The 24,483-nt window shown below is 47.8% G+C and overlaps 1 protein-coding gene across 1 annotated transcript; it reads right to left on the bottom strand.

The window, feature by feature from the left end:
* Positions 1-529: 529 nt before the first annotated feature.
* On the bottom strand, positions 530-24,196 carry STK35 (serine/threonine kinase 35). The gene is made up of 3 exons (XM_083745892.1): positions 23,719-24,196; positions 17,129-17,878; positions 530-6,254 (listed from the first exon to the last, which is right to left on the bottom strand). Exons 1-2 carry the CDS (start codon positions 24,179-24,181, stop codon positions 17,166-17,168), a joined length of 1,176 nt encoding a protein of 391 aa, XP_083602018.1. The 5' UTR covers positions 24,182-24,196; the 3' UTR covers positions 530-6,254; positions 17,129-17,165.
* Positions 24,197-24,483: the final 287 nt, after the last annotated feature.

Genomic DNA, 24,483 nt, shown 5'->3' with positions numbered 1-24,483 from the left:
GCAGTTTGAATCCCCGCGACGGAGTGAGCTCCTGTTGCTTGGTCCCTGCTCCTGCCCACCTAGCAGTTCGAAAGCACGTCAAAGTGCAAGTAGATAAATAGGTACCGCTCTGGCGGGAAGGAAAATAGCTCTGGTTTGCCAGAAGCGGCTTAATCATGCTGGCCACATGACCCGGAAGCTGTACGCCGGCTCCCTTGGCCAGTAAAGCAAGATGAGTCCTGCAACCCCAGAGTCGGCCACGAATGGACCTAATACTTCCCTTGACCTGGATACTAATCTTCTGTTGATGAAGTCTAGAATAGCATCGGCTTTTTTTGCTGCTGCATCACATGTGCAGCTTTTCATCTTCTGGAAGCTTGTCACCAAGAGAAGTTAATCCAAGCCCTTCCATAGCTGCTGGTGGTCAAGATTAAAAAAAAAAAGGGGGGAGGGTTGTGGCACCCCATGCCCTAGTGCTCATGGCTGGATCCCCACCTACCAAACATAGCTGTAAAAGGAATAATGAACACAAAGACAAAGACCCTTCATCTCAAAACTGGGTATGGCTTTTCAACCCCATCCTCTACGTTTATTCACACAAACGTTTCTTTAATTTACAAAACTGCTGCCATTCATACACAATCAGGGTTTCCACAGTGTTCAAGAAACTTAAATACAAGGTCGCACACCAACCCAAGTAAACCAAATAGCTTAAAAAAACAACAACCAACAACATATAAAGTTGTTCACACACACACGCGCGCGCGCGCGCACACACACAGGTCCTAGGTTACCAGCTTCTGTGCAAAGAAAAATGAGAAATTGCAAAAGTGGAAACTGTATTTTGGAGTCTGGGTTTAAGCCTTTCCCTTGTGTGTGCAGGTTTTCCAGGTTTAAGAAGACACCATGTCCAGTCAAGCTTAAGGTGGGCCAAACTCGCAACTGGACCAAACGGAAAAAAATGGGAGAGAGAAAGGGATGAGGTTGGAGGCAGGGGGAGGGAAGGCTGGACTACGGCCAGTTCAGACCAAGGTGGGCTACCTTTGCTGTGTCATTTCAGACTGCAAGTGTGTGTGGATGTGTTTTGGGGGGTGGTGGTTGTGGTGCATAATGGAGTGCTCCTCCAGCCCTCTGCTCAGAAAACTTGGTGGCTAGATCTTCTTGTCCATGACATGCCAGTTTCCTATGTGGTGGGTTTTTTTAAAGAAAACAAGTGACTTCCATATACGAGACCTCACCTACACTCTTAAATGGTCCAGCTAAACACAGAGTGACCACCTGAGCGAGAAGCTGTGACTTTGATGCATGCATCCTGCTTTCTCCTTCGACTTGGCTTCCTTGCAACTAGGAAAGCTCTACAGCAGAGAAACACACCCAAGCAAGGAGGGGTGAGGTGGCTTTTCCATCTTGCCGATCAAGCACTGGCGTCCCATGACTCTGGCAGAAAAGCAACCCAGATAGAGCTCTGGGCAGCTTTCCGCAACAGACACTTCATTCCGGTCAGCAGAAAGCTGCTGCTTGTGTTGGGACGTCTGGATAGAGACTCATGCCGAGGAAGCGGTCCAAGCTGAGTGGACACATGGCACTGGGCACCCAGAACGCAGCTTCCAAGGTAACTGGTCACCCACCCTCAGTTAGGTACCTTGGACTCAAGTAAATAGGAAAGCGTTTCTCAAACTTTGGTCTCTGGCTGTTGTTGGGACTACAACTCTCATCACCCCTAGTTAGCAGGACCAGTGGTCAGGGATGATGGGATTTGTAGTCCAACAACAGCCGGAGACCCAAAGTTTGAGAAACACTGAGATTGGGGAAACAACAGACGGCGACATATGTCACAAGAGGGAGGTCCAACAGCCTCTTTCCCAAGCCAATGGTGGATGGGAGAGGTCTATTTCGGAGAGAGGGGATTTAAGTCCCTCATTGTGCCTCTGCCCTTCCACATACAACCTCTGATAGAAGGGGCGCAAGTCTGTTTAAATGGAAGAGCAATCCAGTCTCTTAGGTGTGTTTGCTTCAGAGATGTGTTTTTGTTGAAAGGAGAAGCCAGGTGCAGCCCAGGTAAAAAATACCCCTTGGCTTAAACTGTAAGCTGTGCTAGAGTGAAACCCAGCAAGGATAAATCCCGACTAGACAAATGCATATAGGGAGAGAGGGGGAGAAAGACAAGGAATTCACAGAGACTGCGTTCTCTCTCCCACCAGGAGTGGGGGATGTTTATTGCTCTACTCTGACAGTGTTTGGAGATATCTGAGTGGGATCCTGAGGGAACCAAAGTGCCAGGGGAAAAGGAAGACAATTGCCACCCATTATTAGCACCTCAATCCTGAAAACAGCAGCAGCAGAAGGAGGAGGAGGAGAGGGCCCCTTAAGTATACTGATTCCCCTTGACCTCTGCCACGGAAGAAAAACAAGGTTCAGGGAGATACTGGAGGAGTAGCAAAGGGATCAACGTTGCCAGGAGAACAGCCACGTTAGCTTAAGAGAAAGTGGTGTGTTTCCTGCGGCATTTAATTCTCAAGGAGCAGCACTGGAAGCATGGAAGCGCCCGGGGCATCAAATATCACTGGCCAATCTTCCCTAAGGATTGTAATCCAACCAAACCACGAAAGGCTGGTGAGGACCATCATGGCCTGCTTGCCCAGAGGCTTCACGCAGGAGCATGACATGAGCAGCACAGGAAGAGACTTTTTGATGGGACAGTGCCATTATGGCCCAAAATTTCATGCCCTGGTTCTACCAACAGTGCTGTCCCTGAAAAGGACGCCCAAAATAGCTTGCAAGGAGGTGGCAGCCCCAAGTCTCAGGAGTGCTGCAACAAACTGCTCAGCAGTAGCCCCTGGGACAGTTGTACCCTGTGGTGAGGTTAGGAGTCACCCTGTCCTCATCCTCCATCCCAACTTCACAGTGGCCCACTCTGGTACAGGAGGTGACAGCACCCAGTGTGTGCTTGCAAAAGAGATTACTAAAACAAGCAATGTTGCTAATTTTGTGGCTGGGTCTGCTATGCCTGCAACACACAAGGAGGAGTCAAAGGAAAGGGAGGTGGTGGTTGTAGTGGTCAGGGACTTTGGAAGTCAGTTGTGAAATTCCCCCCTCAGGCAGTCTGCTGCTGCTTGCCGCACCCATACAAGACAATGTCTGGCAGGTCTGAGCCCACACTGCCAGCTTCGAACGACATGGATGTAAACAGTTTTAATGTAAAGTCATACACACGGCGCATGAAAGTGGTGTCAGTCAAACAACTGTGACGTGGACCTTCAGTGATATTTCACATTCCTCAGGAATAAGCTGGCAATCCCCATGCCAAATTCATCCAAGGATGAAGGATTCTTGCCACCCATGCCTATAGGAGTGAAGTTGGGAGACGAAACACCAGGCTACAGTATGGGACTCCAAGGATCAATGTGTTCACACAAACAACCGTAAACGGGACAGCATCCAGAAATGGGGGCAGCTCATCGGGCAGGTGGTCTCCTCAAGAGAAACTTGCGTGTGTGCCTCAAAGAAGGAACGTTGCTCTCATTCAGATGCCATCTTGCAGATCTCCCACCCTGCCCATAAAAGTTTGTTGCAGATTCACAAGAACAATGCAAAAACATTTAAGGTCTTTCCAAAGAGATTTAGCTGTATTCCGTGGGCAACCGAACAAAGCTGCCCCAGAGAATAAGAGGGAAGAGACGACATTTTGGGTGCAACAATGAAATACAAGTGAGAGGGGAAAACTCCTTCCTTGGCCCAGTGCTGCCTCCTTCAAGCCCCACACCCCTCCAAATAAAGGCACTATGGTCAAGCTACCACCACAAAACCACAAGCATTTACTGCAGCGTGAGCAGAGGGGGGCATGTGTGCCTGAAGTCCCAGAAGCAGCAAGGATGAACTGAGCTACGGGTTGGCATTTGCTTGCAGAGCTTATCCCAGGGTCTGGGTCATGCTTCCACTCCTATGGGTTCCTCCCTGCCCCTCGCCTCAAAGGCACAGGAGTGAGAAGCAAGGACTAATCTACTCCGACAAAGACCGCTACACACAGATGCTCTGGAGAAGAGGAAGGGAAACCGCCTATCTTGCTAGCATTCAGAAATATGAAAGGGTTAAGCCTAAGGATCTCACTGATCTCTTGGTTTCAAAACTTGCCAGCTAACCGAGTTGCAAACTCAAAGCAACCCTTGGTGAACCTTCTCGACAGACTGTTTCTCCTCATCAACACATCTTGCTGTTCTGGCCATGAGCACGGTTGTTTGGAACAGCAACAGAGGACAAATTGCTGAGCCAGAGAATGCCATTATGAGACTCTGGCTGTTCTATGGTTGACTCACCTACTTCAAGCTGCTTTGTTCTAACTGGCTGAAATATATTCCTGGTTAGGAGGAGCAAGACCTGTGCATCACCTGGAGCCTTCTAGTTCAGCAGCAAGGAAACTGGTAGATTAGCCCCAAGTGGCATGGTCAGTGGTCAGGGATTATAGGAACTGCAACAATCTCTGGAGGGCCAAAGGTTCCTCAACCCTGTTCTAGGCCAGTCAAGGTGAATCATTTTCACTTTAAGGGAATCACTGAAGGGTCAAGACACAGAGACAGAGAGAGACAGACAGACAGACAGACACAGAGGTCGTGGCTTAATCAAGAGCAAAAAGTCTATTGCCTACACCGAGATTTCTTGACAGCTAATTAAATGAGGGTTTTTCTGGGTAGTGTGCAAAGGAAGTTCAACACAAATTGATCCCCAGCGTTAGGAAATCCAGTTGAGACCAGGACTTGCAAATGGTAGGCCTTGAAATAAGCAGGCAAGCCTTCTCAGCCACAAATAACCATCCAGGGAAGAATCTGGTTGATTCGTGCCCTGGTTGTGGCTGCCCACATCCCAGAAAGAAGGGGATGCAAAGAGCAAGACAGTAGGCAAAGCAGAGACTTCTTTCATGGCCTTCCAAGAGCCGCAGAATAAACAGCACAGCATCTCCTCCAGAGTCTCACCAATCCTGGCCACGGCCACAGCCATCAGCCTCAGTAGTAGTGTGGAGGTATGCGGGCAACCCAGCAAGTGGACTGCCAACAAGTGTTAACCGAATTGCGCTGGCTTGGCAAACCGCTCCCTTCACTTCCATGGCTCTGGACAGTGCCTGGAACCAACAGCCTCATCCCCAAAGTAGTAGCACTATTGCCAATCAAGACCGATGGAAGAAGAGATGGACAGGATTAGAAACTCCCTCTGCGGCAGCTGGTAAGTTTCGTGTAAAGACAGCTAGGAAATGGGATATTTGGAAGAGTTAAGAGTGTTTCAAACTAGAAGACTGCAGGAGAGGGAGGGTATTAAGCGTGAGTTTGAGTGGGTTTATGTATAAGTATTTGCTAGCACAAACAAGCCCCAAGGGCAAGCTGGGCTATGCTTAATACACACTCTCTCTAACACCAAGGCAGTTCTAGGCAAGATCTACCAAGCCAAAGTAGCCAAAATGAGCCCAAAGTTAAGGGATCAGTTTGATGTGTCCAGGCTCTCACAGTCATTTAAGTAGCGAAGCAAGCCACCAAACCCATTGGTGGACTTTTCAAGGGCAGAAAAAACACTTGCCCACGTGTGGGCTCTCTTCATCCCCTCCAAATACTACTATGTTCTTGACCTGTGAAATTTGGCATGCAAAACTGCAGGCGTTTCTCAGGCACCGCACTGCCTGTAGTCCTGTAGCCACATAAAAAAAGGAAAGAGAGTTTATTCTTGTAATCATGACTTCTTATTGCCAAGTTCCACTGGTGAAGAACACTTTTAGGAAAGGGAGAAGGAGAAAGGTTTATCCCAGCTTGCTTTTTGTTCTCCAAATCAGCAGCAACCTCTAGAGTTGACAACTTGTGTTCAGCTCTAGGTCTCCCAACATCCCTTCTGAATCTCTTCCAGCTAAAAACAAACACTAAGAAAAACAGATCTTGGACGCAGAGTTCTGGTGTTTAGCAGCAGTAGAAAAAAATGTTTTGCATATCCCAACCCCGTATTTTGTTTAGGTAAAAAAGGAATTCTCCAGAAGTATGTGCACAGATTTAGTTGGTCAGCAAAGCTGAGTGAGCAGAAGGGAGGGGAAGGGGAAAGGGAACAAGGGGAGAGGAAGGGGGGAACATAAATTTGATAAACTTTTAAGAGTCTCAATAATGAAATGGGTTACAACAGCTCCTGCTCCTCTTAGGTGTCTCATGTGATTTTAAGAAGAATCTCGAAGCTTAACGTCGCCAGAGATCAGCCTGGAGCCTCCTCAGTTTTCCTCTATGCATGTAAGTCGTGGAGATTGTAGGTCCCTGGTAAGAAAGAGAAAAGAACATGAATTATGACAACTCTGGTGGAACAAATCCTGGTTACATTTGCTGGCCCTCCAAACCCTTTGCATTCCTTTGGCCACAAACAACCAGCCTTGGCAGAGAAGAATGGGCATACCAAGTCCATCGATTTTATGATTCATTTCATAATATGTACACACTGCCTCACTGTAAAAACATATCCTCAAAGCAGTTTACAAAAAAGATAAAACATGGAAATTACCAACGAGAAAAGTTAGCAACAATAATTTAAGCCTATCCAAAAGTTAAAATAACAATAGATTAAAAACAGATTTAAACACACATCAACTTCCTAAACATCTGGGTAGGCTTGTTTAAACAATTTTTGGAGGTCTTATCTTCTTTTTCAAGGAATACAGTCTCCCAGTTAGATGCCAGCAGCAACTGTGGATGCTCAGAAGAAACCAATGAGGCACTTCGACCTCTAACAAGGCAGGGATGTCCTTGACTTTTGTCCAGAGATTCCACCTGCCCCTTAAGAAGATCTTTTAAAATTAAGATATACGCAAACCACCTTTTAGCCCTAAAACAAGGGCCCCAAAGGCAGTGCACAAAAGACTAAAACCAAATTTAAACAATGTACCAGATTAAGATTGGACCTCCCTAGTGTTGACTGCTGCACCTGGGCTGGGCAATGGTCCCAGTGAAACAGCAAAGAGATCCCCCCAGGACCTTGGAGATTAGAGGGACAAGTTTCTGGCTGAGTGTATCAGCATTCTACCAGTGTCACCAGACTCATTTGCAAAGCTGGCTGAGTGTTTTGCTCTGCAGTTTATCCTGTAACTTCTCCGCTGCGGCTCTCCGAGGTCTGTGCGTAATTATAGTGTTTCATCGAAGTTGTAATGGTGGTGGTGGAGGCGGCAGCAGCATCTCTCTCCCCCGAGTGCCGAAAGCAAGCATTTGAGGATTTCCTGGCCAAACACCAACTCCTCTACACTGCAGACGGTGGAGGAGAAGCTGGCTGACTGCTGCAATGCACTGAAGAAGTTCAGAGCACTCGCTTCATCCAAAGGCTAAATCAAGAGTCTCTAGTTGCTATATCTCCTGTCCTCCACACAATGAAACCGTCTGCACCATTCTAGCTCACCTCCACCTTAAATGGCAGGAGACGCAAGCTGCGCCAACACTGCTTTCACTTGGCTATTACATGATGCTTTACATGCTCAGTTCAAGAGCTACAGTCCCCCAACTAACTGCTAATTTTGGCCTCTTCCAGTGCACACACAGTGTTTCAGTTCTGGTTTCATCTGCTCAAGCATCTTGTGGCCTGGGTTTACGGGCAGCTGCACTACCTCGGCCTTGATCTCCTCTTCCCTGTGAATTGCATTTTCTTTGCCATTTTGTGTCACCATCTTTTGGGTAAGAATCTTATTACACAGTCACTTCTAAATAGAGGCACTGAGAGAGGCTGGGACCAGCAGAGGAGTCATAATGTCAAACAGGACCACGCAACATTCATGCGATTTGTAGTTTTTTGAAAGTAAGCAGGTATGTCCCAAAGTTCACCAGGATCAGGACTGCAGCGGGGGCAGGAAGGGTTAAAGCACCTATCTCCATCTAGATAGCACAAGTCTATCCCCAGCAAAATATCCCCAGCCAGAGCTGGTGTGTTGTAAAAGTGAAGGAGAGTTTCCCCCAATGCAAATCTCATCCTAGCTCACTCTTAAAGTAACATCATGATTTCATCAGTCCCTTTACAGGGCTATTGTAGGGGTTGCTAGAATGTATTTTCAGTCTTCTGTACACAAAGCCCTTTATAAATGCTAAATATAACATGAATGACATCACATCTAAGTCACTTAGCTCTTAGCTCCCAATGGTGAGAATTAACTGATGAGCATGGTCAGATTTTCTGTTTAACAGCCCTGCAGCTTAATAGTTCTAAAAGGCACAAGGCTTCCAGGTGTTGCTTTCTGTACTGAATTAGCAGAACAAGACAAGCTTTGCCACCGCTGCACAGACCTCAAGTTAGCCTGGCTGGGAGCGTAAAGAGGCATTAAGCCAATTATTGGGCTCATAACTCAGGCAACCTGCCTCATACCTCGCTGACAAAATGCACCTGGGAGTAAGGTTTAGGCTAGTTTTCGCTTCAGCATCCAAACTCAGCAACCAAGTTTCTTGTGACAAACCCTCCAGTGGAAAGCCCAATTAGTTGGAGAAAGCTGCAAGCAGAAAATAATGGTTAAAGGGTATGCGATAATTGGCAATGCATTTTCCCAGGCTCTAATTTTCTTGTTGGATTTGGCAAAGGTGCTTCATAAACGAAGCTTAGATACAGTTAAAATTGGCCCCTTAAGAGAGGAGGATTCAGGTGAGGCTGCTGCAATTAGAGCACTGTTTAAACAGACAGGGCAACCTATTTGACAAAATCAGCTGAAGCAGAAAGCAGGTAAATTTCGGCTTAAGATGCTGCCTGACCTATCAGACCCTGTGTAATGTGCTGTCATTTCGAAAGCTCTGATTTTGACGTATCGTTTGAGGCTTTCTACGTATATGATTGTGCACTTGGTGTCACTGCAAATATATCTCACTCCTGCAAACATCATAGGCCCCCTTAGGAAACTAAAGTTTTGACTCTTCCTAATCCTATTCATCTCTTTCGTCACCTCAGATCTTTGCCAGAAATTCCTAATTTTATGGAATTCCAAATACTGAAATAATCCAAAACTGGTATGTTTGCTGTATTCCACAAACACACACAGACTATGCTTATAAATCAGTGGGCCGGGGAGAAAAACACCCCATTACCTAAATTCCATCAATATGTTTGTGCGTGCACCCACAGCCCCTCAATGGTCTACCCGAACCCTTGCAATTCGCAGGAGTGAACATGACAACCATCAAATTAGATCATGGCAATAAGTATTATGTAAGCCTTTGCAAGATTAATGGTTCTGATCTTGCCAATGGAAGGAAAAGGCTTAGTCACTAGCCCTGACCCTTTGAGAAGGCAGGCCACACCAAGGATCAGTCCTGCCTAATATACAAGTGGGTGCAGGTGACAGGCAGACACTCCTGTGTGTCAAAAAACACTTTTTGCAGAGCAAACAGAGGGCAACAGTCTAGGTGAATTCAAACACTACCAGCAAGAGAAAAGGCATTACAGAGCAGTAGCTCTGGCAAATGCAAATCTTTGAGATCTTTGTGTTTCCCACTTCAGCTTGAGTGGGGGGAAAGAACCCTACTGCAGATATAGTGGTACCTCAGGATGTAAACGGGATCCGTCCGGAGCCCCATTTGCATTCTGAAGCAAACGCAACCCACGACTGCGCGTCTGCACGTGTCGCGATTTGCCGCTTCTGCGTGTGATGTCATTTTGAGCACCTGCGCATGCGGCGAAACCCGGAAGTAACATGCTCCCTCACTTCCGGGTCGCTGCGGAGCGCCACCTGAAAAGGCTTAACCTGAAGCAACTTCAACCTGAGGTACGACTGTACAGAGAGGCATTTTAGCCCAGCAGATCTCCATCTTCTGCGGGTTGGGCACAACAGTTCTTGCCTTCAGTCCTGAAATCATTCACTTGCGATTTAGCAGGAGCTCATGTGAACAGCCAAGCCTCCGTTTCTGTCATAGTTAGGACAGCCTCCCCATCTTACATTAACAAGGAATTGTAGGGTGTGTTCCAACCACTCCTCCTCGCTGCCTGTCCCAGTTCACTGTGAATCTCTGAGGAATTGTGCTGCAGGGATAATACCAGTGTGGGGGTGGGGAGTGTTTACATTATTTACTTATCCCAGGACAAGCATGAGAGACAAGCATGCCCTGACTGAGCCAAAGGTTGGTGACTTTCAGCTCACATCAACCCTTGAACGCAAATGAATCATGTGAGAAGAGTGGCCTATGACTCAATAATTAAGGACAAGACCAATACGCAATTAAACTCCTAGGTTCAAATCCAGGCATCTTCCATGAAAAATATTTCAGGAAGTAGGGCAGGTATTGGATATGTACCTGCCGTCAAACCTCTCACACATGAGGAAGAATGAATGGGCTAATGGACTGAATAGTCTGGTATAATGCAGCTCCATAGGCTTGTGGCCCAGGCTAAATGATTATGTTAAGAGCACTGCAACAAGCAAACTCCAGCGCCTGCAGAAATCTGGCCTCAGCTGCCATAGCTCAGTGGGAGAGCATCTGCCTTGCAAGCAGAAGGTTGCTGGTTCGATCTCCTGCCTCTCCAGGAAGGAGTGGGAAAAACTCCTGCCTGAAATCCTGATAGCCAGTCAGTGTAGACAAAACTGATCTAGATGCACAAATGCTCTGACTTGCTATTAGTCAGCTTCCCGCGTCTCTGTTCTCCAAGGTATTCAAGTCAGGATGAGAAGCCCACAGCACCAATGAAAGCAGCGGGAAATCAGTGCCCATCAAAGAACACGACACCCATTTCTAAGAGCACATGGCTGGCACTTTGCTCAGAAGCGAGCAAGGGGGATATGCAGAGTGGCACGTCCCTGCCCCTTACATAACAGGGCAGCCTCTTCTTCACTGCAGCTGCGCTTTGCATGGAGGCGCTACCAGCTCTGGGCCCAGGGTGGGTGGAAGAGGCAGCTGGGCCTTAGAATAAACAGCCACAGGGCAGGTCTGTGCCCTCGCAGTGCTTATTACGTTTGCATTTTACCATTCTGAAGCGATGTGCAGGAGGGATTTCCCCCGAGGGCACAGCCTGGTTACGCAACTCAGCAGCAGCATCATGTTAGCAGAGCACGAGTGACTGCAGATGGCAAAACACAGGCTGCCCAAAAAGGGGGGGGGGGGGAGAGAAGAGAGAGGAGGGAAAGCAGAAAGGATCTTGGATGCCAGTACCCTCACGCCTCTCAAACCCCCATGAGCAGGAAAAAAAGAAGAAGTCATCCACATCAGATCAAATACCTACCCAGCCCAGGTTTCAGACATTAGCCAACCTGATGTCTCTAGATGCCCATAAAATATGACATGGGGACAATAGCTTCTCCTACTGTTCCCAATGGGTTAAACCACAGAGCCTAGGACTTGCCAAACAGATAGTCGGCGGTTTGAATCCCCGTGACGGGGTGAGCTCCCGTTGCTCGGTCCCTGCTCCTGCCAACCTAGCCGTTCGAAAGCACGTCAAAGTGCAAGTAGATAAATAGGTACCACTCCGGTGGGAAGGTAAACGGCATTTCCATGTGCTGCTCTGGTTTGCCAGAAGCGGCTTAGTCATGCTGGCCACATGACCTGGAAGCTGTACATCGGCTCCCTCGACCAATAAAGCGAGATGAGCGCTGCAACCCCAGAGTCGGCCACGACTTGACCTAATGGTTAGGTGTCCCTTTACCTTTACTGTTCCCAATGCCTGGTACTCATCATTTTAGAGGTGGTATACAACCACCATGGCTGGCAGCTATTGACAGCCTTATCCTCCAGGAATCAGCACAATTACCTTTAGAAGCCACTTAACCTTTTGTTACATCTTGCGATATAGTTTAATATCATGCTGTGGAGAAGTACTTCTTTTTGCCCGTTTCCCAAAAAACTTCAAAAGGTTAATGAGACAGATCTTTCTCTTTGCAAGCAGAGGAAACTGCCTTATACTGAATCAAGATCATGGGTTTATGTAGCTCTGTGGTTCCCAAACATTTGGGGGCCAACCCCCTCCTTCCATAAACTCAACCCATGCCCTCTATCCTGTAAAAAGATTAAGAATAGCAGTTTGTACAACCCACCAAAGAAGATACTAGCACATTAAAATTGAAAACAGTAACAATTAATTGCACATTTGCTCAAAATCCAATTAAAACTATTTAGGTTGGTTAATTGAACAAAACTGATAACCAGTGATTCCTGCTTTTCAAAGCCTGATAGTCATTTACACCTCCATTACCCTGCTAAGTAATGCTGCCCCTCCCCAGGGGGCAGGACCACAGTTTGGGAACTGCCAATCTAACTCAACGGTGTCTACACTGATCTGCAGTGGCTCTCCGGGGTAGCAGAGAGGTGTCTTATTTGGAAATGTTGCAGATTTCATCTGGGACCTTTTGCATGCAAACAGTGCACTCTATCATTGGGCTATGGAAAAGCCCATATAGTCCTGTTAGCTATTCCTTGCCAATACCTATTTTTCTATATGAAATATTTTTATCCTTAAGAATGCTTTCTACCAATTTAGGCAGAACAGACATTAACTGGCTTGCAAGTTCCTTGATCCCTGTCCTTTGGATTCACTTATGCCCCTATTATTTTACCACTTTTTACCTATTATTTTACCAGTACATCTGGAGAGTACTTTCTTCCTGGAATTTAAAGTCTGCATCAAATATAGGACTGGATAAAGGAAGGTGTGCAGAAGCATGCCGGGCTACATATTGCTGTTTACTTTGAATGACAATTCCACCCACTTTGTCCGCAGGTTTTGTAATGATGTTAGGATCGTGTGAAAGAGCTTTCAAACAATCGCGTTGTGACTTGGACAAATTGTCCTTAATTTTGGGACCCTTCTTTTCTAATTGTTCCAAATCTCATTATACCAGTTGGTGAAATAAAGTAAATCATTATTTACTCCAGCTAATACGAATCCGTCCATTTTTTTATTTCACCAATTTCACCTGTGAACAAAGGGGGTGGAATTGTCATTCAAAATAAACAGCAATATGTAGCCACTCGAAATAAGATGGGTTTATGAAACAATTTTATATTCTCCCACCACGCTGACGAAAATCTACGAAACAGCAGTCAATATCTGAAATCTCTGTTCAGTGTTGGACATAATATTTGCTGAATACACTAAGCTCCACAGCTTGTCTTTCATCATACAAAGTCTGGTACCTCACTTCATTTAAAGATTTCCAGAGACTTTGAGACTAAGATTTCATTTTGAACTTGTTATTGTTTGAAGGAATTCTATAAAGATTGTCTATTACGTATGTATATGGTCATCGTGTTGCCTAAACATTGCTGACAGTTCAGCCCAGACAGAACTGGGCCAAATTATAGGCCACAGCCCTGACACCAAACCTGGCCAACCCATGGAAAAGTTGTGCACAAGTTTTATTTTAGAACAGTAACCGTTCAACAAGGATTTTTAAGAAGCTAAACAGGCACCACTAGGCAACACCCCACACAACATTCTTATCTAAGCTCATTCCGGACTGGTGAGCGGAAAGAACAGCACATCACTTTTTATGTAACTTCTGGAATGTATGCTGGAGGGCAAGACAGTCCCGACAGCTGAAGGAAATTGGAAGGCAAAGGCTGCCAAGAGCACCTTTCACGTAATCTTCCTGGGTAGGAATGAATGAGGTCGCTTTCAGCGCAGAGAGAGGATGCACTCTGAAGACAGATTCATTCTTAGGAAGCCAATTCAATGGTTTGGGCTTGTGTGAGGGAGGCCTGCACAACTTGCGATGCAGCAAGCCAAACGCAGCCCTTGAGTCACTTATGGTGGTCTGTTAGGTCCCTAAAAATCCCTTGTTTTGGGGATCGCCAAACAGAAGGTTGTTTGGACCCCTTACGGCTGGTGGGCTGAATTTAGGGTGATGAACTGCTAGCTGTGCAAGCCTGCCTTGGGCAGAGAAAGCTCCCACCATGCCTCACCTTTCTCTGTCCTTCAGGTTATCTAAAGTCTCACTGCTACTTACTAAGTAGTCATCTTTTCATGCTATGTTGTTGTTGTTTAGTCATTTAGTCGTGTCCGACTCTTCCTGACCCCATGGACCAGAGCATGCCAGGCACTCCTGTCTTCCACTGCCTCCCGCAGTTTGCTCAAACACATGCTGGTAGCTTCGAGAACACTGTCCCACCATCTCGTCCTGTCGTCCCCTTCTCCTTGTGCCCTATACTTGCTCTAAAGATCATATTGACTTGCATTTTGCAGTCCAGTTAAATATTGGCTTCTGCCAATCTACTGTAATAAAATGGAGAAGAAATGGCCTGCCAAGACAAATTTATCACTCCACTCGCTGCAGCATTCAACTACTGTTGCAGCATTCTGACCGCCTACTGAAATTAACAACCGTTTTCCATAATTTCAGCCAAGTTCTCTGCACATCCTTGGTAACAGATTGTTTGTATATGGCTTTGCAAATGGTTCAAGGGTCCTCCCATTCCTGAAATGTGAAAGTGTTTTGCAAGCAGTGCTTGGAAGGGAAACAAGATTCCTGTTTCTGCTGTGTTTTCAATCCAGGAGCACGTGGCAGGATTCGGAGACTCAAAAGCATGGTCACCGAGCCCTGCTGACTGGCTAGCTGACTGGTTGCTGGCACCTACTCCGGAGGAGGCTTCCGCCTTCCTGCTACAAGTACGTGAGAGGGATACAGCTATAAGTACTGTGCGTGCACTGTGCAAAAAGAGGACGGCCCTCGCTCAGCCCTGCGAAGGTGAAGCGAAACAAGGACAACTGCATTCCTTACTGGTGAAGCCAAAAGCGAAGGAAGCCTCTATAAGGAAGCTAATGAGGGATTCTCCAGAAGCAGTTGCATCCTGGGTAATTTGTACTGAGGGAAGGGTGGGAACATTGGTTCTGGGTGAAGAAACGAAGGAGAATGGAAGACTTTTAGGGAAGCTTTTAATGCTTAAAAGGCTATTGTATTTTAATATTCCGTTGGAAGCTGCCCAGAGAGTCTGGGGAAACCCAGCCAGATGGGCAGGATATAAATAAATTAATTATTATTATTATTATTATTATTATTATTATTATTATTATATTACTTCTCAGGTGTTGGGGAGCACATGGTTCTGCTCTTAAAAATGCCCAATTCAGTAATTCAAAAGTGCGGCTAATGAATGAATGAATGCCTGAACTAGACAAACTTTCTGCTGTTTTTATTTCATGCCCGTATGTTCATATTCAGAAGCTACTGCCCCTTTTCTGCAGTGAGCCTGAACATGGGATAGAAGGTGTAAATCACAGAGCTAACAATGGCCATTAACACTGTTGGGAACAGCTGCAGGTCACAAGAGACCTACAGGATCAGACCAAAGGTCCATCTAGTCCAGAATCAAATTTCCCGCAGCAGCTAACTTAGATGCCCTCTGTAGCTGCCCCCAGCGCACACTATTCAGAGGGATACACTGCCTCTGAACATGGCAGTTCTAAAACTTAGCCATTATTCTGAAGCGGAGATAAAAAACAAAGTTTGGCAAAATTCCCCAAGCCATTACTTAAGGACCCAGAGCAACACAGGACCACTACCCCAACAAGTAAGGGCTCACAGCTGCAGTCACCAGATTGCCATTGGCAGGTGGAAAGGGTATCTTTTAACCCGGCAATTGCAGCATACTTGCCCCGAGTCTGCAGAAGAATGGGGTCCTCTGCCTAATAGTCTGCAGAGATGCTTGGAAAGCACTGAGGCTTTCTCACAGCTCTTGGTGTGTTGCTGTGACTCTGCAAAACAGGGGTGACCCTTCCCCTCCACCCTTCCTTGCCTCAGCGCAGAGCTGGAGTGGGAAGGAGCAACTTCCTTTACTCCACTTTCCCTGAGCCTAAAGCACTGGGTGATGTCAAACCAGACTCTGACCTTTCCTCTGCTGCTTGTTGCAAGCACAAATCTTTGCTGGCTACCAAAGGCAACTAGTGTCTTGAGGGTCCAACACATACTTGTTTCGGAACACAAAGGGGTTCCTCTGCTGCTTCACATCACCAATATGAAAAAAGCGGAGAGCAGGCCCACTGCCTCAAAGGAGGAAGGACCCACTGAAGTTATTGACCCAGGAGTGACACTGCATTCACAATTTTAGGGTGAAAGGTATCTGCGAGGAAGGGAGTGCACCAACCTTTCTTATAAACAGCAGCTCACTGCTCTCATAGAAGCAATCAAGTATGCTGCCTTTAGGGCTGCAATGTTTAACCAATTAGAGCACTGGTTAAATGTGTTTATCTATTAAACACACTCCTGATTAATTGAGCATTTAAAAAAAGGTTTTGACATGACTACAAAAACTGCAGGTGGCAAGCAACATCTTGGAAGAGGCTTTCTCTCTTTTCTTGAACACAGGATGAATGCTTCTTTCAAGGTGATGTCTGCTGTTATTTCAAAAACAATGCTTTTTACCTGTATGCAAATTCATACAAATACTTGCCTTTGTAAACAGGGTTCATGATATCCTTGTAACAACAAGGATCTGATTGTGGTTCAGCATCTTGCTCCTTAGGGATGCGAGCGGTACTGTGGGTTAAACCACAGAACCTAGGACTTGCTGATCAGAAGGTCGGCGGTTCGAATCCCCACGACGGGGTGAGCTCCCTTTGCTCGGTCCCTGCTCCTGCCAACCTAGCAGTTTGAAAGCACATCAAAGTGCAAGTAGATAAATAGGTACCACTCCGGCGGGAAGGTAAACGGCGTTTCCGTGCGCTGCTCTGGTTTGCCAGAAGTGGCTTAGTCATGCTGGCCACATGACCCGGAAGCTGTACGCCGGCTCCCTTGGCCAATAAAGCGAGATGAGCGCCGCAACCCCAGAGTCGGCCACGACTGGACCTAATGGTCAGGGGTACCTTTACCTTTTATCTTGCTCCTTAATCTCATTCACTGCACACAACCTCATCTTATTCAGGTAGAAAGGAAGGGAGCAGACACGCACAAACTGCTCTTGCACCATTTGAACAGCATTAGAGAGCAAAGCTGTAGGTTATGTTTTATTATCATTTATTATTTCTTGAATTTATATACCACCCTATACCTGGAGTTCTCAGGGTGGTTCACAGAACAATCTTTTCAAAGGTCATTAAAGGGAAAAACCAAGGTAAACCAGGTGGAAATGCTATCAAAGGAAGAAATTCTTAGGCAACTGAATGTCTCTATAGCCCCAAGCAGCTTAACAGACAGAAAATGGCTTCATTGCCCCACTAAGATGTGCAGAGAAGAGAGAAACTGCAGAGCACTTACCCCAGTTTTCAAAGCACACCAACACTTTGACCTGAGTTTAAGCAGCACAAGTAACCTGGTCCATCCTGGATTCAAGCTCAAAGGCATCGGGTCGGTCCTGCGGGTTAGCAGCCAACATGTCTTTCAAGAGCTGCTTGATCCCCTCGGACATGGAAGTCCTGCGTTTCTGGGGGATGTGCAACTCCATCTTTGGGTTTTCTAGCAGCGCCTCCCCGACGGGCACAATCTCAGTCCCCTGCTTGATGTAGGTCCCCAGCAGCTCCTTCTTGGTCTCGGCATCAATGAACGTTATCCTCTCGATCATTGCCCAGATGATGATGCCCAGGGCAAAGATGTCCGCCTTGGCAGTGTAGTGCCCCTCCCAGACCTCAGGAGCCATGTAGAAGTCTGAGCCGCAAGCCGAAGACAGCCAGTATTTGTTCACATTCACATTTTTGTTATCGTTCCCCCCGTCCTTGCCTCGAGCAGTCAAGCCGGCGCACACCTTGCTGAGCCCAAAGTCTGCCACCTTGAGGACAGGAGCGCCTGACTGCTCCGTGATGAGGATGTTGTCCGGCTTCAGGTCTCTGTGCACAATGTGGTTCTTGTGAAGGAAGGCAATGGCGCTCGTCAGCTGCAACATGAAACTCTTGTTGGTGGCCGGGTCAGGCCTGCGGGAAAGGATGTACTGGTTCAGGTCTCCCCCTTCGCAGTACTCCATGACGAACCAGAGATAACAAGGTTCTTCAGCATAGCCCAGGATCCTCTCACCTTGCCGGGGGAAGAGAAAGGAGAAGGAGAAGGGTTACTGCATGAGCAAGACGGGGAGACTACAAAGAAAAATCGGAACCTGGGAAGGGAGTGTGCAATTGGACAGCAAATCTTCCTAGCACTGTCCCAGAGGTCTATTCTACACAAAACTAAACCGATTTATTTTGTGAAAACTGGATGTGCCATAGTGAATCCATCACTGGAGGCCCTGTCAACCGGTCAGGACATGGCCTGGCTCTTTGATGAACACAGATGAACAGAAATGCTTTCAGAAATCTCTCTATTAAAGATCCAACACATTTTTGACTTCTGTGCAACATTTCAGATCTCACAGGAACAGACCTCCAGCAATATTCTGAGATCCCGCGGGCAATATTTTAATACACTTTCTCCCATGCTGACTAGCAGCTATCTCCTAGGCACCCTCTTCCAAGGCCTCTAGCCACAAAAGCACCACAAAAATGGCTGCCGGGGTGTGTTTCATTGCAAACAATGACTTGGAGCCATCTGACTGAACTGGCTGCTTGAATGGGAAGGCAGGTAGTCCTCATCAGCACGCAGCCCATCAGCAGATGGAATTTATTAAATCCAGGAGACAAGTTATTGCTCAATCAAGCTAATCTGGTTTCGCTTTTGAAACGAAAAGCATTTGATACCATATTACGAAGGCTATGCCCAGTGTGCATTTTCCTGTGGTGTGTGCATTTTTTGTGGGGTGAGTGCTGCACACTGCGAGGGTGAATGTACCTTAGCCAGAGGGAGAGAGGGATGGTGATCCTGTTTCTGTGGTTATGGTTGGAGGGGAAGGGTCCAAATGTTTGTGGACCATACCTTTTTTCAATCCTCCATCCACTGTACAGGTATTTTGTTGCCAGGCTACTGACTCATTTCCCTGGAAACATATTAAAAGTCTAAGTATGCCACTATGTTTTTGTTATTCTGAGATGCTATTCTTTCATCTGGTATTACAGCCTCTGAGTTCCATTACAGTGGTACCTTGTGTTACGGACAGGATCCGTTCCGGAGGCCCGTCCATAACATGAAAAGCCCACAACTTGAAGCGCTGTGTCTGCGCAGGCGCGATTTACCGCTTCTGCGCATGTGGCAAAACCTGGAGGTAACCCATTCCAGTACTTCTGGGTTGCCGTGGGATGCAAGACGAAAACACGCAACCTGAAGCGGACGTAACATGAGGTATGACTGTATTGCATATATGTTGGGAAACCACTTAAGACAGTACTAAGCGATATATAAATATATGAAATAATAACACTCCTGCATGTAAGCTTTGAATTGCTTTTCCTTTTCCTACTGAAATGTCTTTTGGGCTCTCGCGCATCTTGTCGCTCCACCTTGCAGCAAGCCAAGGGCCTTGGGAAGAGTGCAAGATAGCAAAACAGACCTTCCAAAGAGAAGACGCCAAGTATGACCAAACAGAACCAGAGATAAGTTGCTCCCAGGTCTTTGATAACAGCCTCCATAATAGTGAGGAGCACAGGCTATTTGCATAAACAAGTCTGTTCCCATGACTACTGCTATGGTAATTGAAGGCTATATCACCACTTGGCTATCCTGCCCTGTCAACAGCAAGTAGGAAAAACTTTAGAAAGAAAGGGAAAAAAACATGAAAAAGGGTGTGGGCTACAGGCCTCTAGAAGGATTTGATTGTATACAGGGGGAGCGGGCGGAAAAAGAGAGTATTCTTTCCTGTTATAAGCTGGAGGTGAACAAGAGGATGAGAGGGAACGCAGTAAGAAAATGGAAACTGAAACCGTTGCTGCACTCAGAAAATAAAAATCAGAAGGTCTTATGGGGATCACTCCATTCACTAAATTACAAATCACGCAGGTGCTCCCCCTGTTCCATTAATGCCTCAAACCTAAGTTTTTTTCCCATCTAAAGAAAAACATGAAAAAGTTTGTAACATAACCAAGATGAAACAATTTAATGTTTCAGTTGTTCCGTCTCAAGTATTAAACACGGTAAGCAATTTCATAGCCAGTAATGGGCCATGAGGAATACGCATCCGTTTAGAGCGTCCTTTGCAATTAACAGCCACACGGTATAAACAGCCACACACAGAAACTGTAACCCCTATGCACACTTACCTGAAAGAAAGCCTAGCTGAACACAATTAGAATTACTTTCAAGTCAATGTGTGTAGGATTGGACTGTGAAATCCCTCATTTGAAGTTTTCATCCCCAAAAAGTTTTTGATTTGAGTTCCTACTGAAATGAGGCTGCATTTTAATGCCGTACTTTAATCTTGTTTTTAAGTTGTATTTTGATCAATTGTTTTTATACCTGGTGTTAGCCGCCCTGAGCCTGGACTTGGCAGGGGAGGGTGGGGGTATAAATAATAATAATAATAATAATAATAATAATAATAATAATAATTACTAAGATGCCTAGTGCACATTAGCAGAAAGTCAATTCATCAAAACTAGTTAAACGGCTATGGGAAAAGCACCCCTCTCCCATATTAATTAGACACACTGGAAGATTAGCAAACACCTTCTCTTTCCAATGTTGAGTGACCCCCCCCCCCATGTTGTGTTGACGAGGCAACAGTGAGTGACTAGCCGTGAGTTCGAGGCAATAAAGCAAGAAACTCAAAAGGTTGCCAACGCACAGCAAATGGATGCTGCACGTTTTCCTGTGGTGCCCAACTGGGCATTTTGTGAGCTCCCGCATGGCACGCAGCTGAGCAGGCTCTGTGGCACGCCAGCCGACACGTGAAGGGGCTTGGCTTAGCTATAATAAGCCAGCTCTGTACACTGACAGTATGCCTTGCAAAGAGCACACAGCCCAGCACAAGCTCAGACTGGGTGATGCTGCTGGGTCCAAGGCTGCACATTGCCTACACACATGCTCTACACACATGCACTCTCTTCCCCCCATCCCCCACCCTCACCGCTCCACACTCGGTAGATTTACTTGGGTCTAAGGAATGCCCTTTATTAAAAGAGGGCTTACGGTAAATGTAGAGAAATAATAAAAGAAAATCTGTGGCAACCTTCTGCTAAAGAATTGTCCCACAGAAAGCTCAGTTGCTGTTAGCTCTCTTTCCCTCTTTATTAGGCACCTCACCCCCCAAGAGGATCACCCTCACCACCTGAGCCTTCGGCGTAATTGTGGTGCCTGCTATTCCAAAGGGCATGGCGACAGTGACTCCTGACGGAATATGAGGTTGACTAGTGTGGAGGTGGACCACTAGGGACAGGAATACAGACCAAGGTGGTGGTAGTGGTGGGAGTTGGGTATGAGGAAAGAAATAAAGCTATTTCCAGGAGGTCTCTGCTCATCCCAAAGGAAATGAACTACTCTCAGAGGAGAGATGAGGGACAAGGAGATAGGTGCGCATGTGTAGAGGTTAGATATATGCATTAAAATGACTCTTTCACACATTGGACTGGCCTGAACAAAGTTGGAAAATATTTACAGATGGGCTGCAAGCTAATTGCTTGTTCCAGAGACCATGTTGAGATCTTTAGGAGCTCTTTATTGCACTGACTGAAGCCACCATGAGATGCGGCTTCAACTTATGAAGTCAGGAAGGCAAAAAGGGGGAACAGAAAAGACAACAACTGCAAAGAACCATCAAAGACACACACACACAACTGTTAAGCAAACTTTCTGAGGATTTTTATTAAAAAAGCACTTCAGGGGCTGGTATTCTGTAAGCATTCACTCATCTTTTCAGGGCCTACATTCTCAGTGCTCTCTGTACATGATTCAGTCAGCTTGGATTTGGAGAAGGGACATAAGAGGACCACATGCAAATTTCCTATACAGTGGTACCTCAGGTTAAGTATTTAATTCGTTTCGGAGGTCCGTACTTAACCTGAAACTGTTCTTAACCTGAAGCACCACTTTAGCTAATGGGGCCTCCTGCTGCTGCCGTGCCGCAGGAGCATGATTTCTGTTCTCATCCTGAAGCAAAGTTCTTAACCTGAAGCACTATTTCTGGGTTAGCGGAGTCTGTAACCTGAAGCGTATGTAACCTGAGGTACCACTGTACTCAGGAAATAGGCACAGCTCAGTGGTAAGAGCATAAGAAAAGCCAGTGGTCAATTTAGTCTAGCATACTGTTCTCACAGCAGCCAGCGCACTGCTGGAGGTAGAACTTAGCCACACTGTCTGTGTCCCACTGAGGATGTGCCCATCTTTCCCCATGACTTTTTGAGCTATTCTTCCATAACCAAAGGAGTCCAGCAGGGCTAGTCCAATAAAAAGGGGGAAGGAAGAGCTACATCAGTGTGTGTGTGTATTACATTGAGACCTGCTACCCCGGTAGATCCTGCCACCTGAGGCAGTCATCTCACAGATGGTCTGGCTGTGGGGTCCAGTATATTGTAGGATGTGTAAGCAAGATGCTTAGCACCCCCATCTCATACCCGTTTTAAAAATGTGTACCTATTACATATAAAGATCCATTCATGGGCCCCAATACTTTGGTGTATGCACACACCAGGCATCTACAGCGGACACTTGGGTTGAGAACATGATCCATGCAGGATGCACGTTCGCAACCTGCAGTGTTCACAACCCGCATGTGCGCACGCACGGGTTGTGATTCGGCGCTTTTGCGCATAGCGTGATTTAGTGCTTCTGCGGACGTGCGACCGCCGAAACCCGGAAGTAACCCATTCCTGTACTTCCAGGTTTCGGCGATCCGTAACCCAAAAAACCGCAACCTGGAGTGGCTGTAACCTGAGATATGACTGTATAGGGAACATTGCAAAGGGATTTTTCTCTGTCCCTCCCCCAACATCTCCACAAGGTCCAGTACCTTGAAGTGTATGCATATACAGTCATACCTCGGGTTGAAGTCGCTTCAGGTTAAGCCTTTTCAGGTTGCGCTCTGCGGCGACCTGGAAGTAATGGGGCACGTTGCTTCCGGGTTTCGCCACTCACGCAGACGCTCAAAACGACATCACGTGCATGTGCAGAAGCGGCAAATCACGATCCGCGCACGCGAGTTGCATTCGCTTCAGGATGCGAACAGGGCTCTGGAACGGATCCTGTTCGCATCCAGAGGTACCACTGTACAGAAGTTTCTTGTGCTATTTACACACCTTTTTGCTTCTGCCACGAATACAAAAGGCAGTTTGCAGGACCCATCCCTTGAATGTAGCCACACAAGATTATTCCACATAAGGCACCCTAGGAAGGATTCCCCTCACATACTCACCTCAGTTTAGTGAGAGGAGGTTTAGCAGACCAACCTGAGGAGAAAAAACTACCCCCCCATAGAGTCTTGCCCTGAACCAAAGCTCCAGTACCCCTCATTTCACCAGATGCCTTAACATAATAAGAGGCTGGCTGTTGGGATCAGGCCTTTCAAGGCGGAAGGGGCACCTGTCCTCTGCCCTCACCCCCCCAGAAGAAAACTCGCAAGCAGGAAGTAGGCATTCCCAGACACCCAACACCTGGGCAGCATTAGGCCCCGTGCATTAAGCACCCCAGCTTAAGGCACAAGCGACTTGCAAACTACTCCGGGGATCATTTCCCCAGAGCAGCATGCAGATCGAACAAGCAAAACAAACTGAAAGTGGAGGGAAGGGGACGCGCGGAGCTGCTGTAGCGTGCACGCGCGTGTGCTGGGCCTGTACAGAGCAGCAGCAGCAGCAGCCTCCTTACCTTTGCACAGGATCCTCGCCCAGCAAAGGCGGCGGGGGGGGGGGGGAACTCTCTCGGGGTGGGCCCCTTACTCCCGAGGTGGGGCATTTACTCCCGAGGTATGCAGGGCGAGGGCTGGGGGTTTTTTGGGGGGGACCCTCCATGGGTGGCCCCCCTCCCCCCTGGGTGGTATACGGCGCCCCCCCCCCGCGGCCTACCTTTGAGGGAGGTCTCGACGAGGCGGAGGTAGAGGGCGCTCTGCTTGTTGCCGTGGCTCATGCGCTGCCCGAGGCCGTCTCTCTGCAGGACGCACTCCTCGAAGCGCACCACGTTGGGGTGTCGGCGGCGGAGGCTGGTCAGGGCCCAGAACTCGGCCAGCGCCAGCTCCACGTTCTCGGGCGCGTCGCAGCGGATGCGCTTGACGGCCAGGCGGGCTCCGCTGCGGCCCGACACGGCCTCGTACACCACGCCGTAGGCGCCGCGCCCGATCTCGGCCACCAGGCGGTAGCGCGGCGGGGAAGCCGCCGCCTGGCTCGGGCCGCCTCCCACCTCCATGGCGGCAGCGGCAGCGGCAGCGGCGGCGGCTCCCTCCTTCAGCAGCGGCGCGGCCCGCTCGCGCCTCAAGCGCCGCTCCGGCAGCCTTTGTGTCCCTCGGCGGCCGCCGTCGCCGCCCGTTTCCATGGCAGCGCCGCGGCGGGGCCTAGCTGGTGGGGCCGCCGCCGTCGTCGTCGTGGCCGCGGCCGGGGGAGCCCCTTCTTCATCCCGCCCGCCCGGCTGCTCCGGGACGGGGCTCGGACGGTCCTCGGGCTCGCCGCCGCCTCGGACGCGCTTCCTCCGGGCCGCCTCAGGAACTGCGGAAGGGAGAGGAGGTGGGGGAGGGCGGCGTCGGGTGCGAGGCGAAGGGGGGGGGAGAAAGAGAGAGAGAAGCACACAGAAGGGCGGCTGGTCAGTGAGGAGGAAAGCGCGTCGGGGGATGGGAGAAG

The sequence above is a fragment of the Podarcis gaigeae genome (genome assembly GCF_964106915.1).
Source record: "Podarcis gaigeae genome assembly, chromosome: 6".
Classification (NCBI taxonomy): domain Eukaryota; kingdom Metazoa; phylum Chordata; class Lepidosauria; order Squamata; family Lacertidae; genus Podarcis; species Podarcis gaigeae.
The sequence above is the reverse complement of the archived record's forward strand: the minus strand, read 5'-3'. Positions and strand labels throughout refer to the sequence as shown.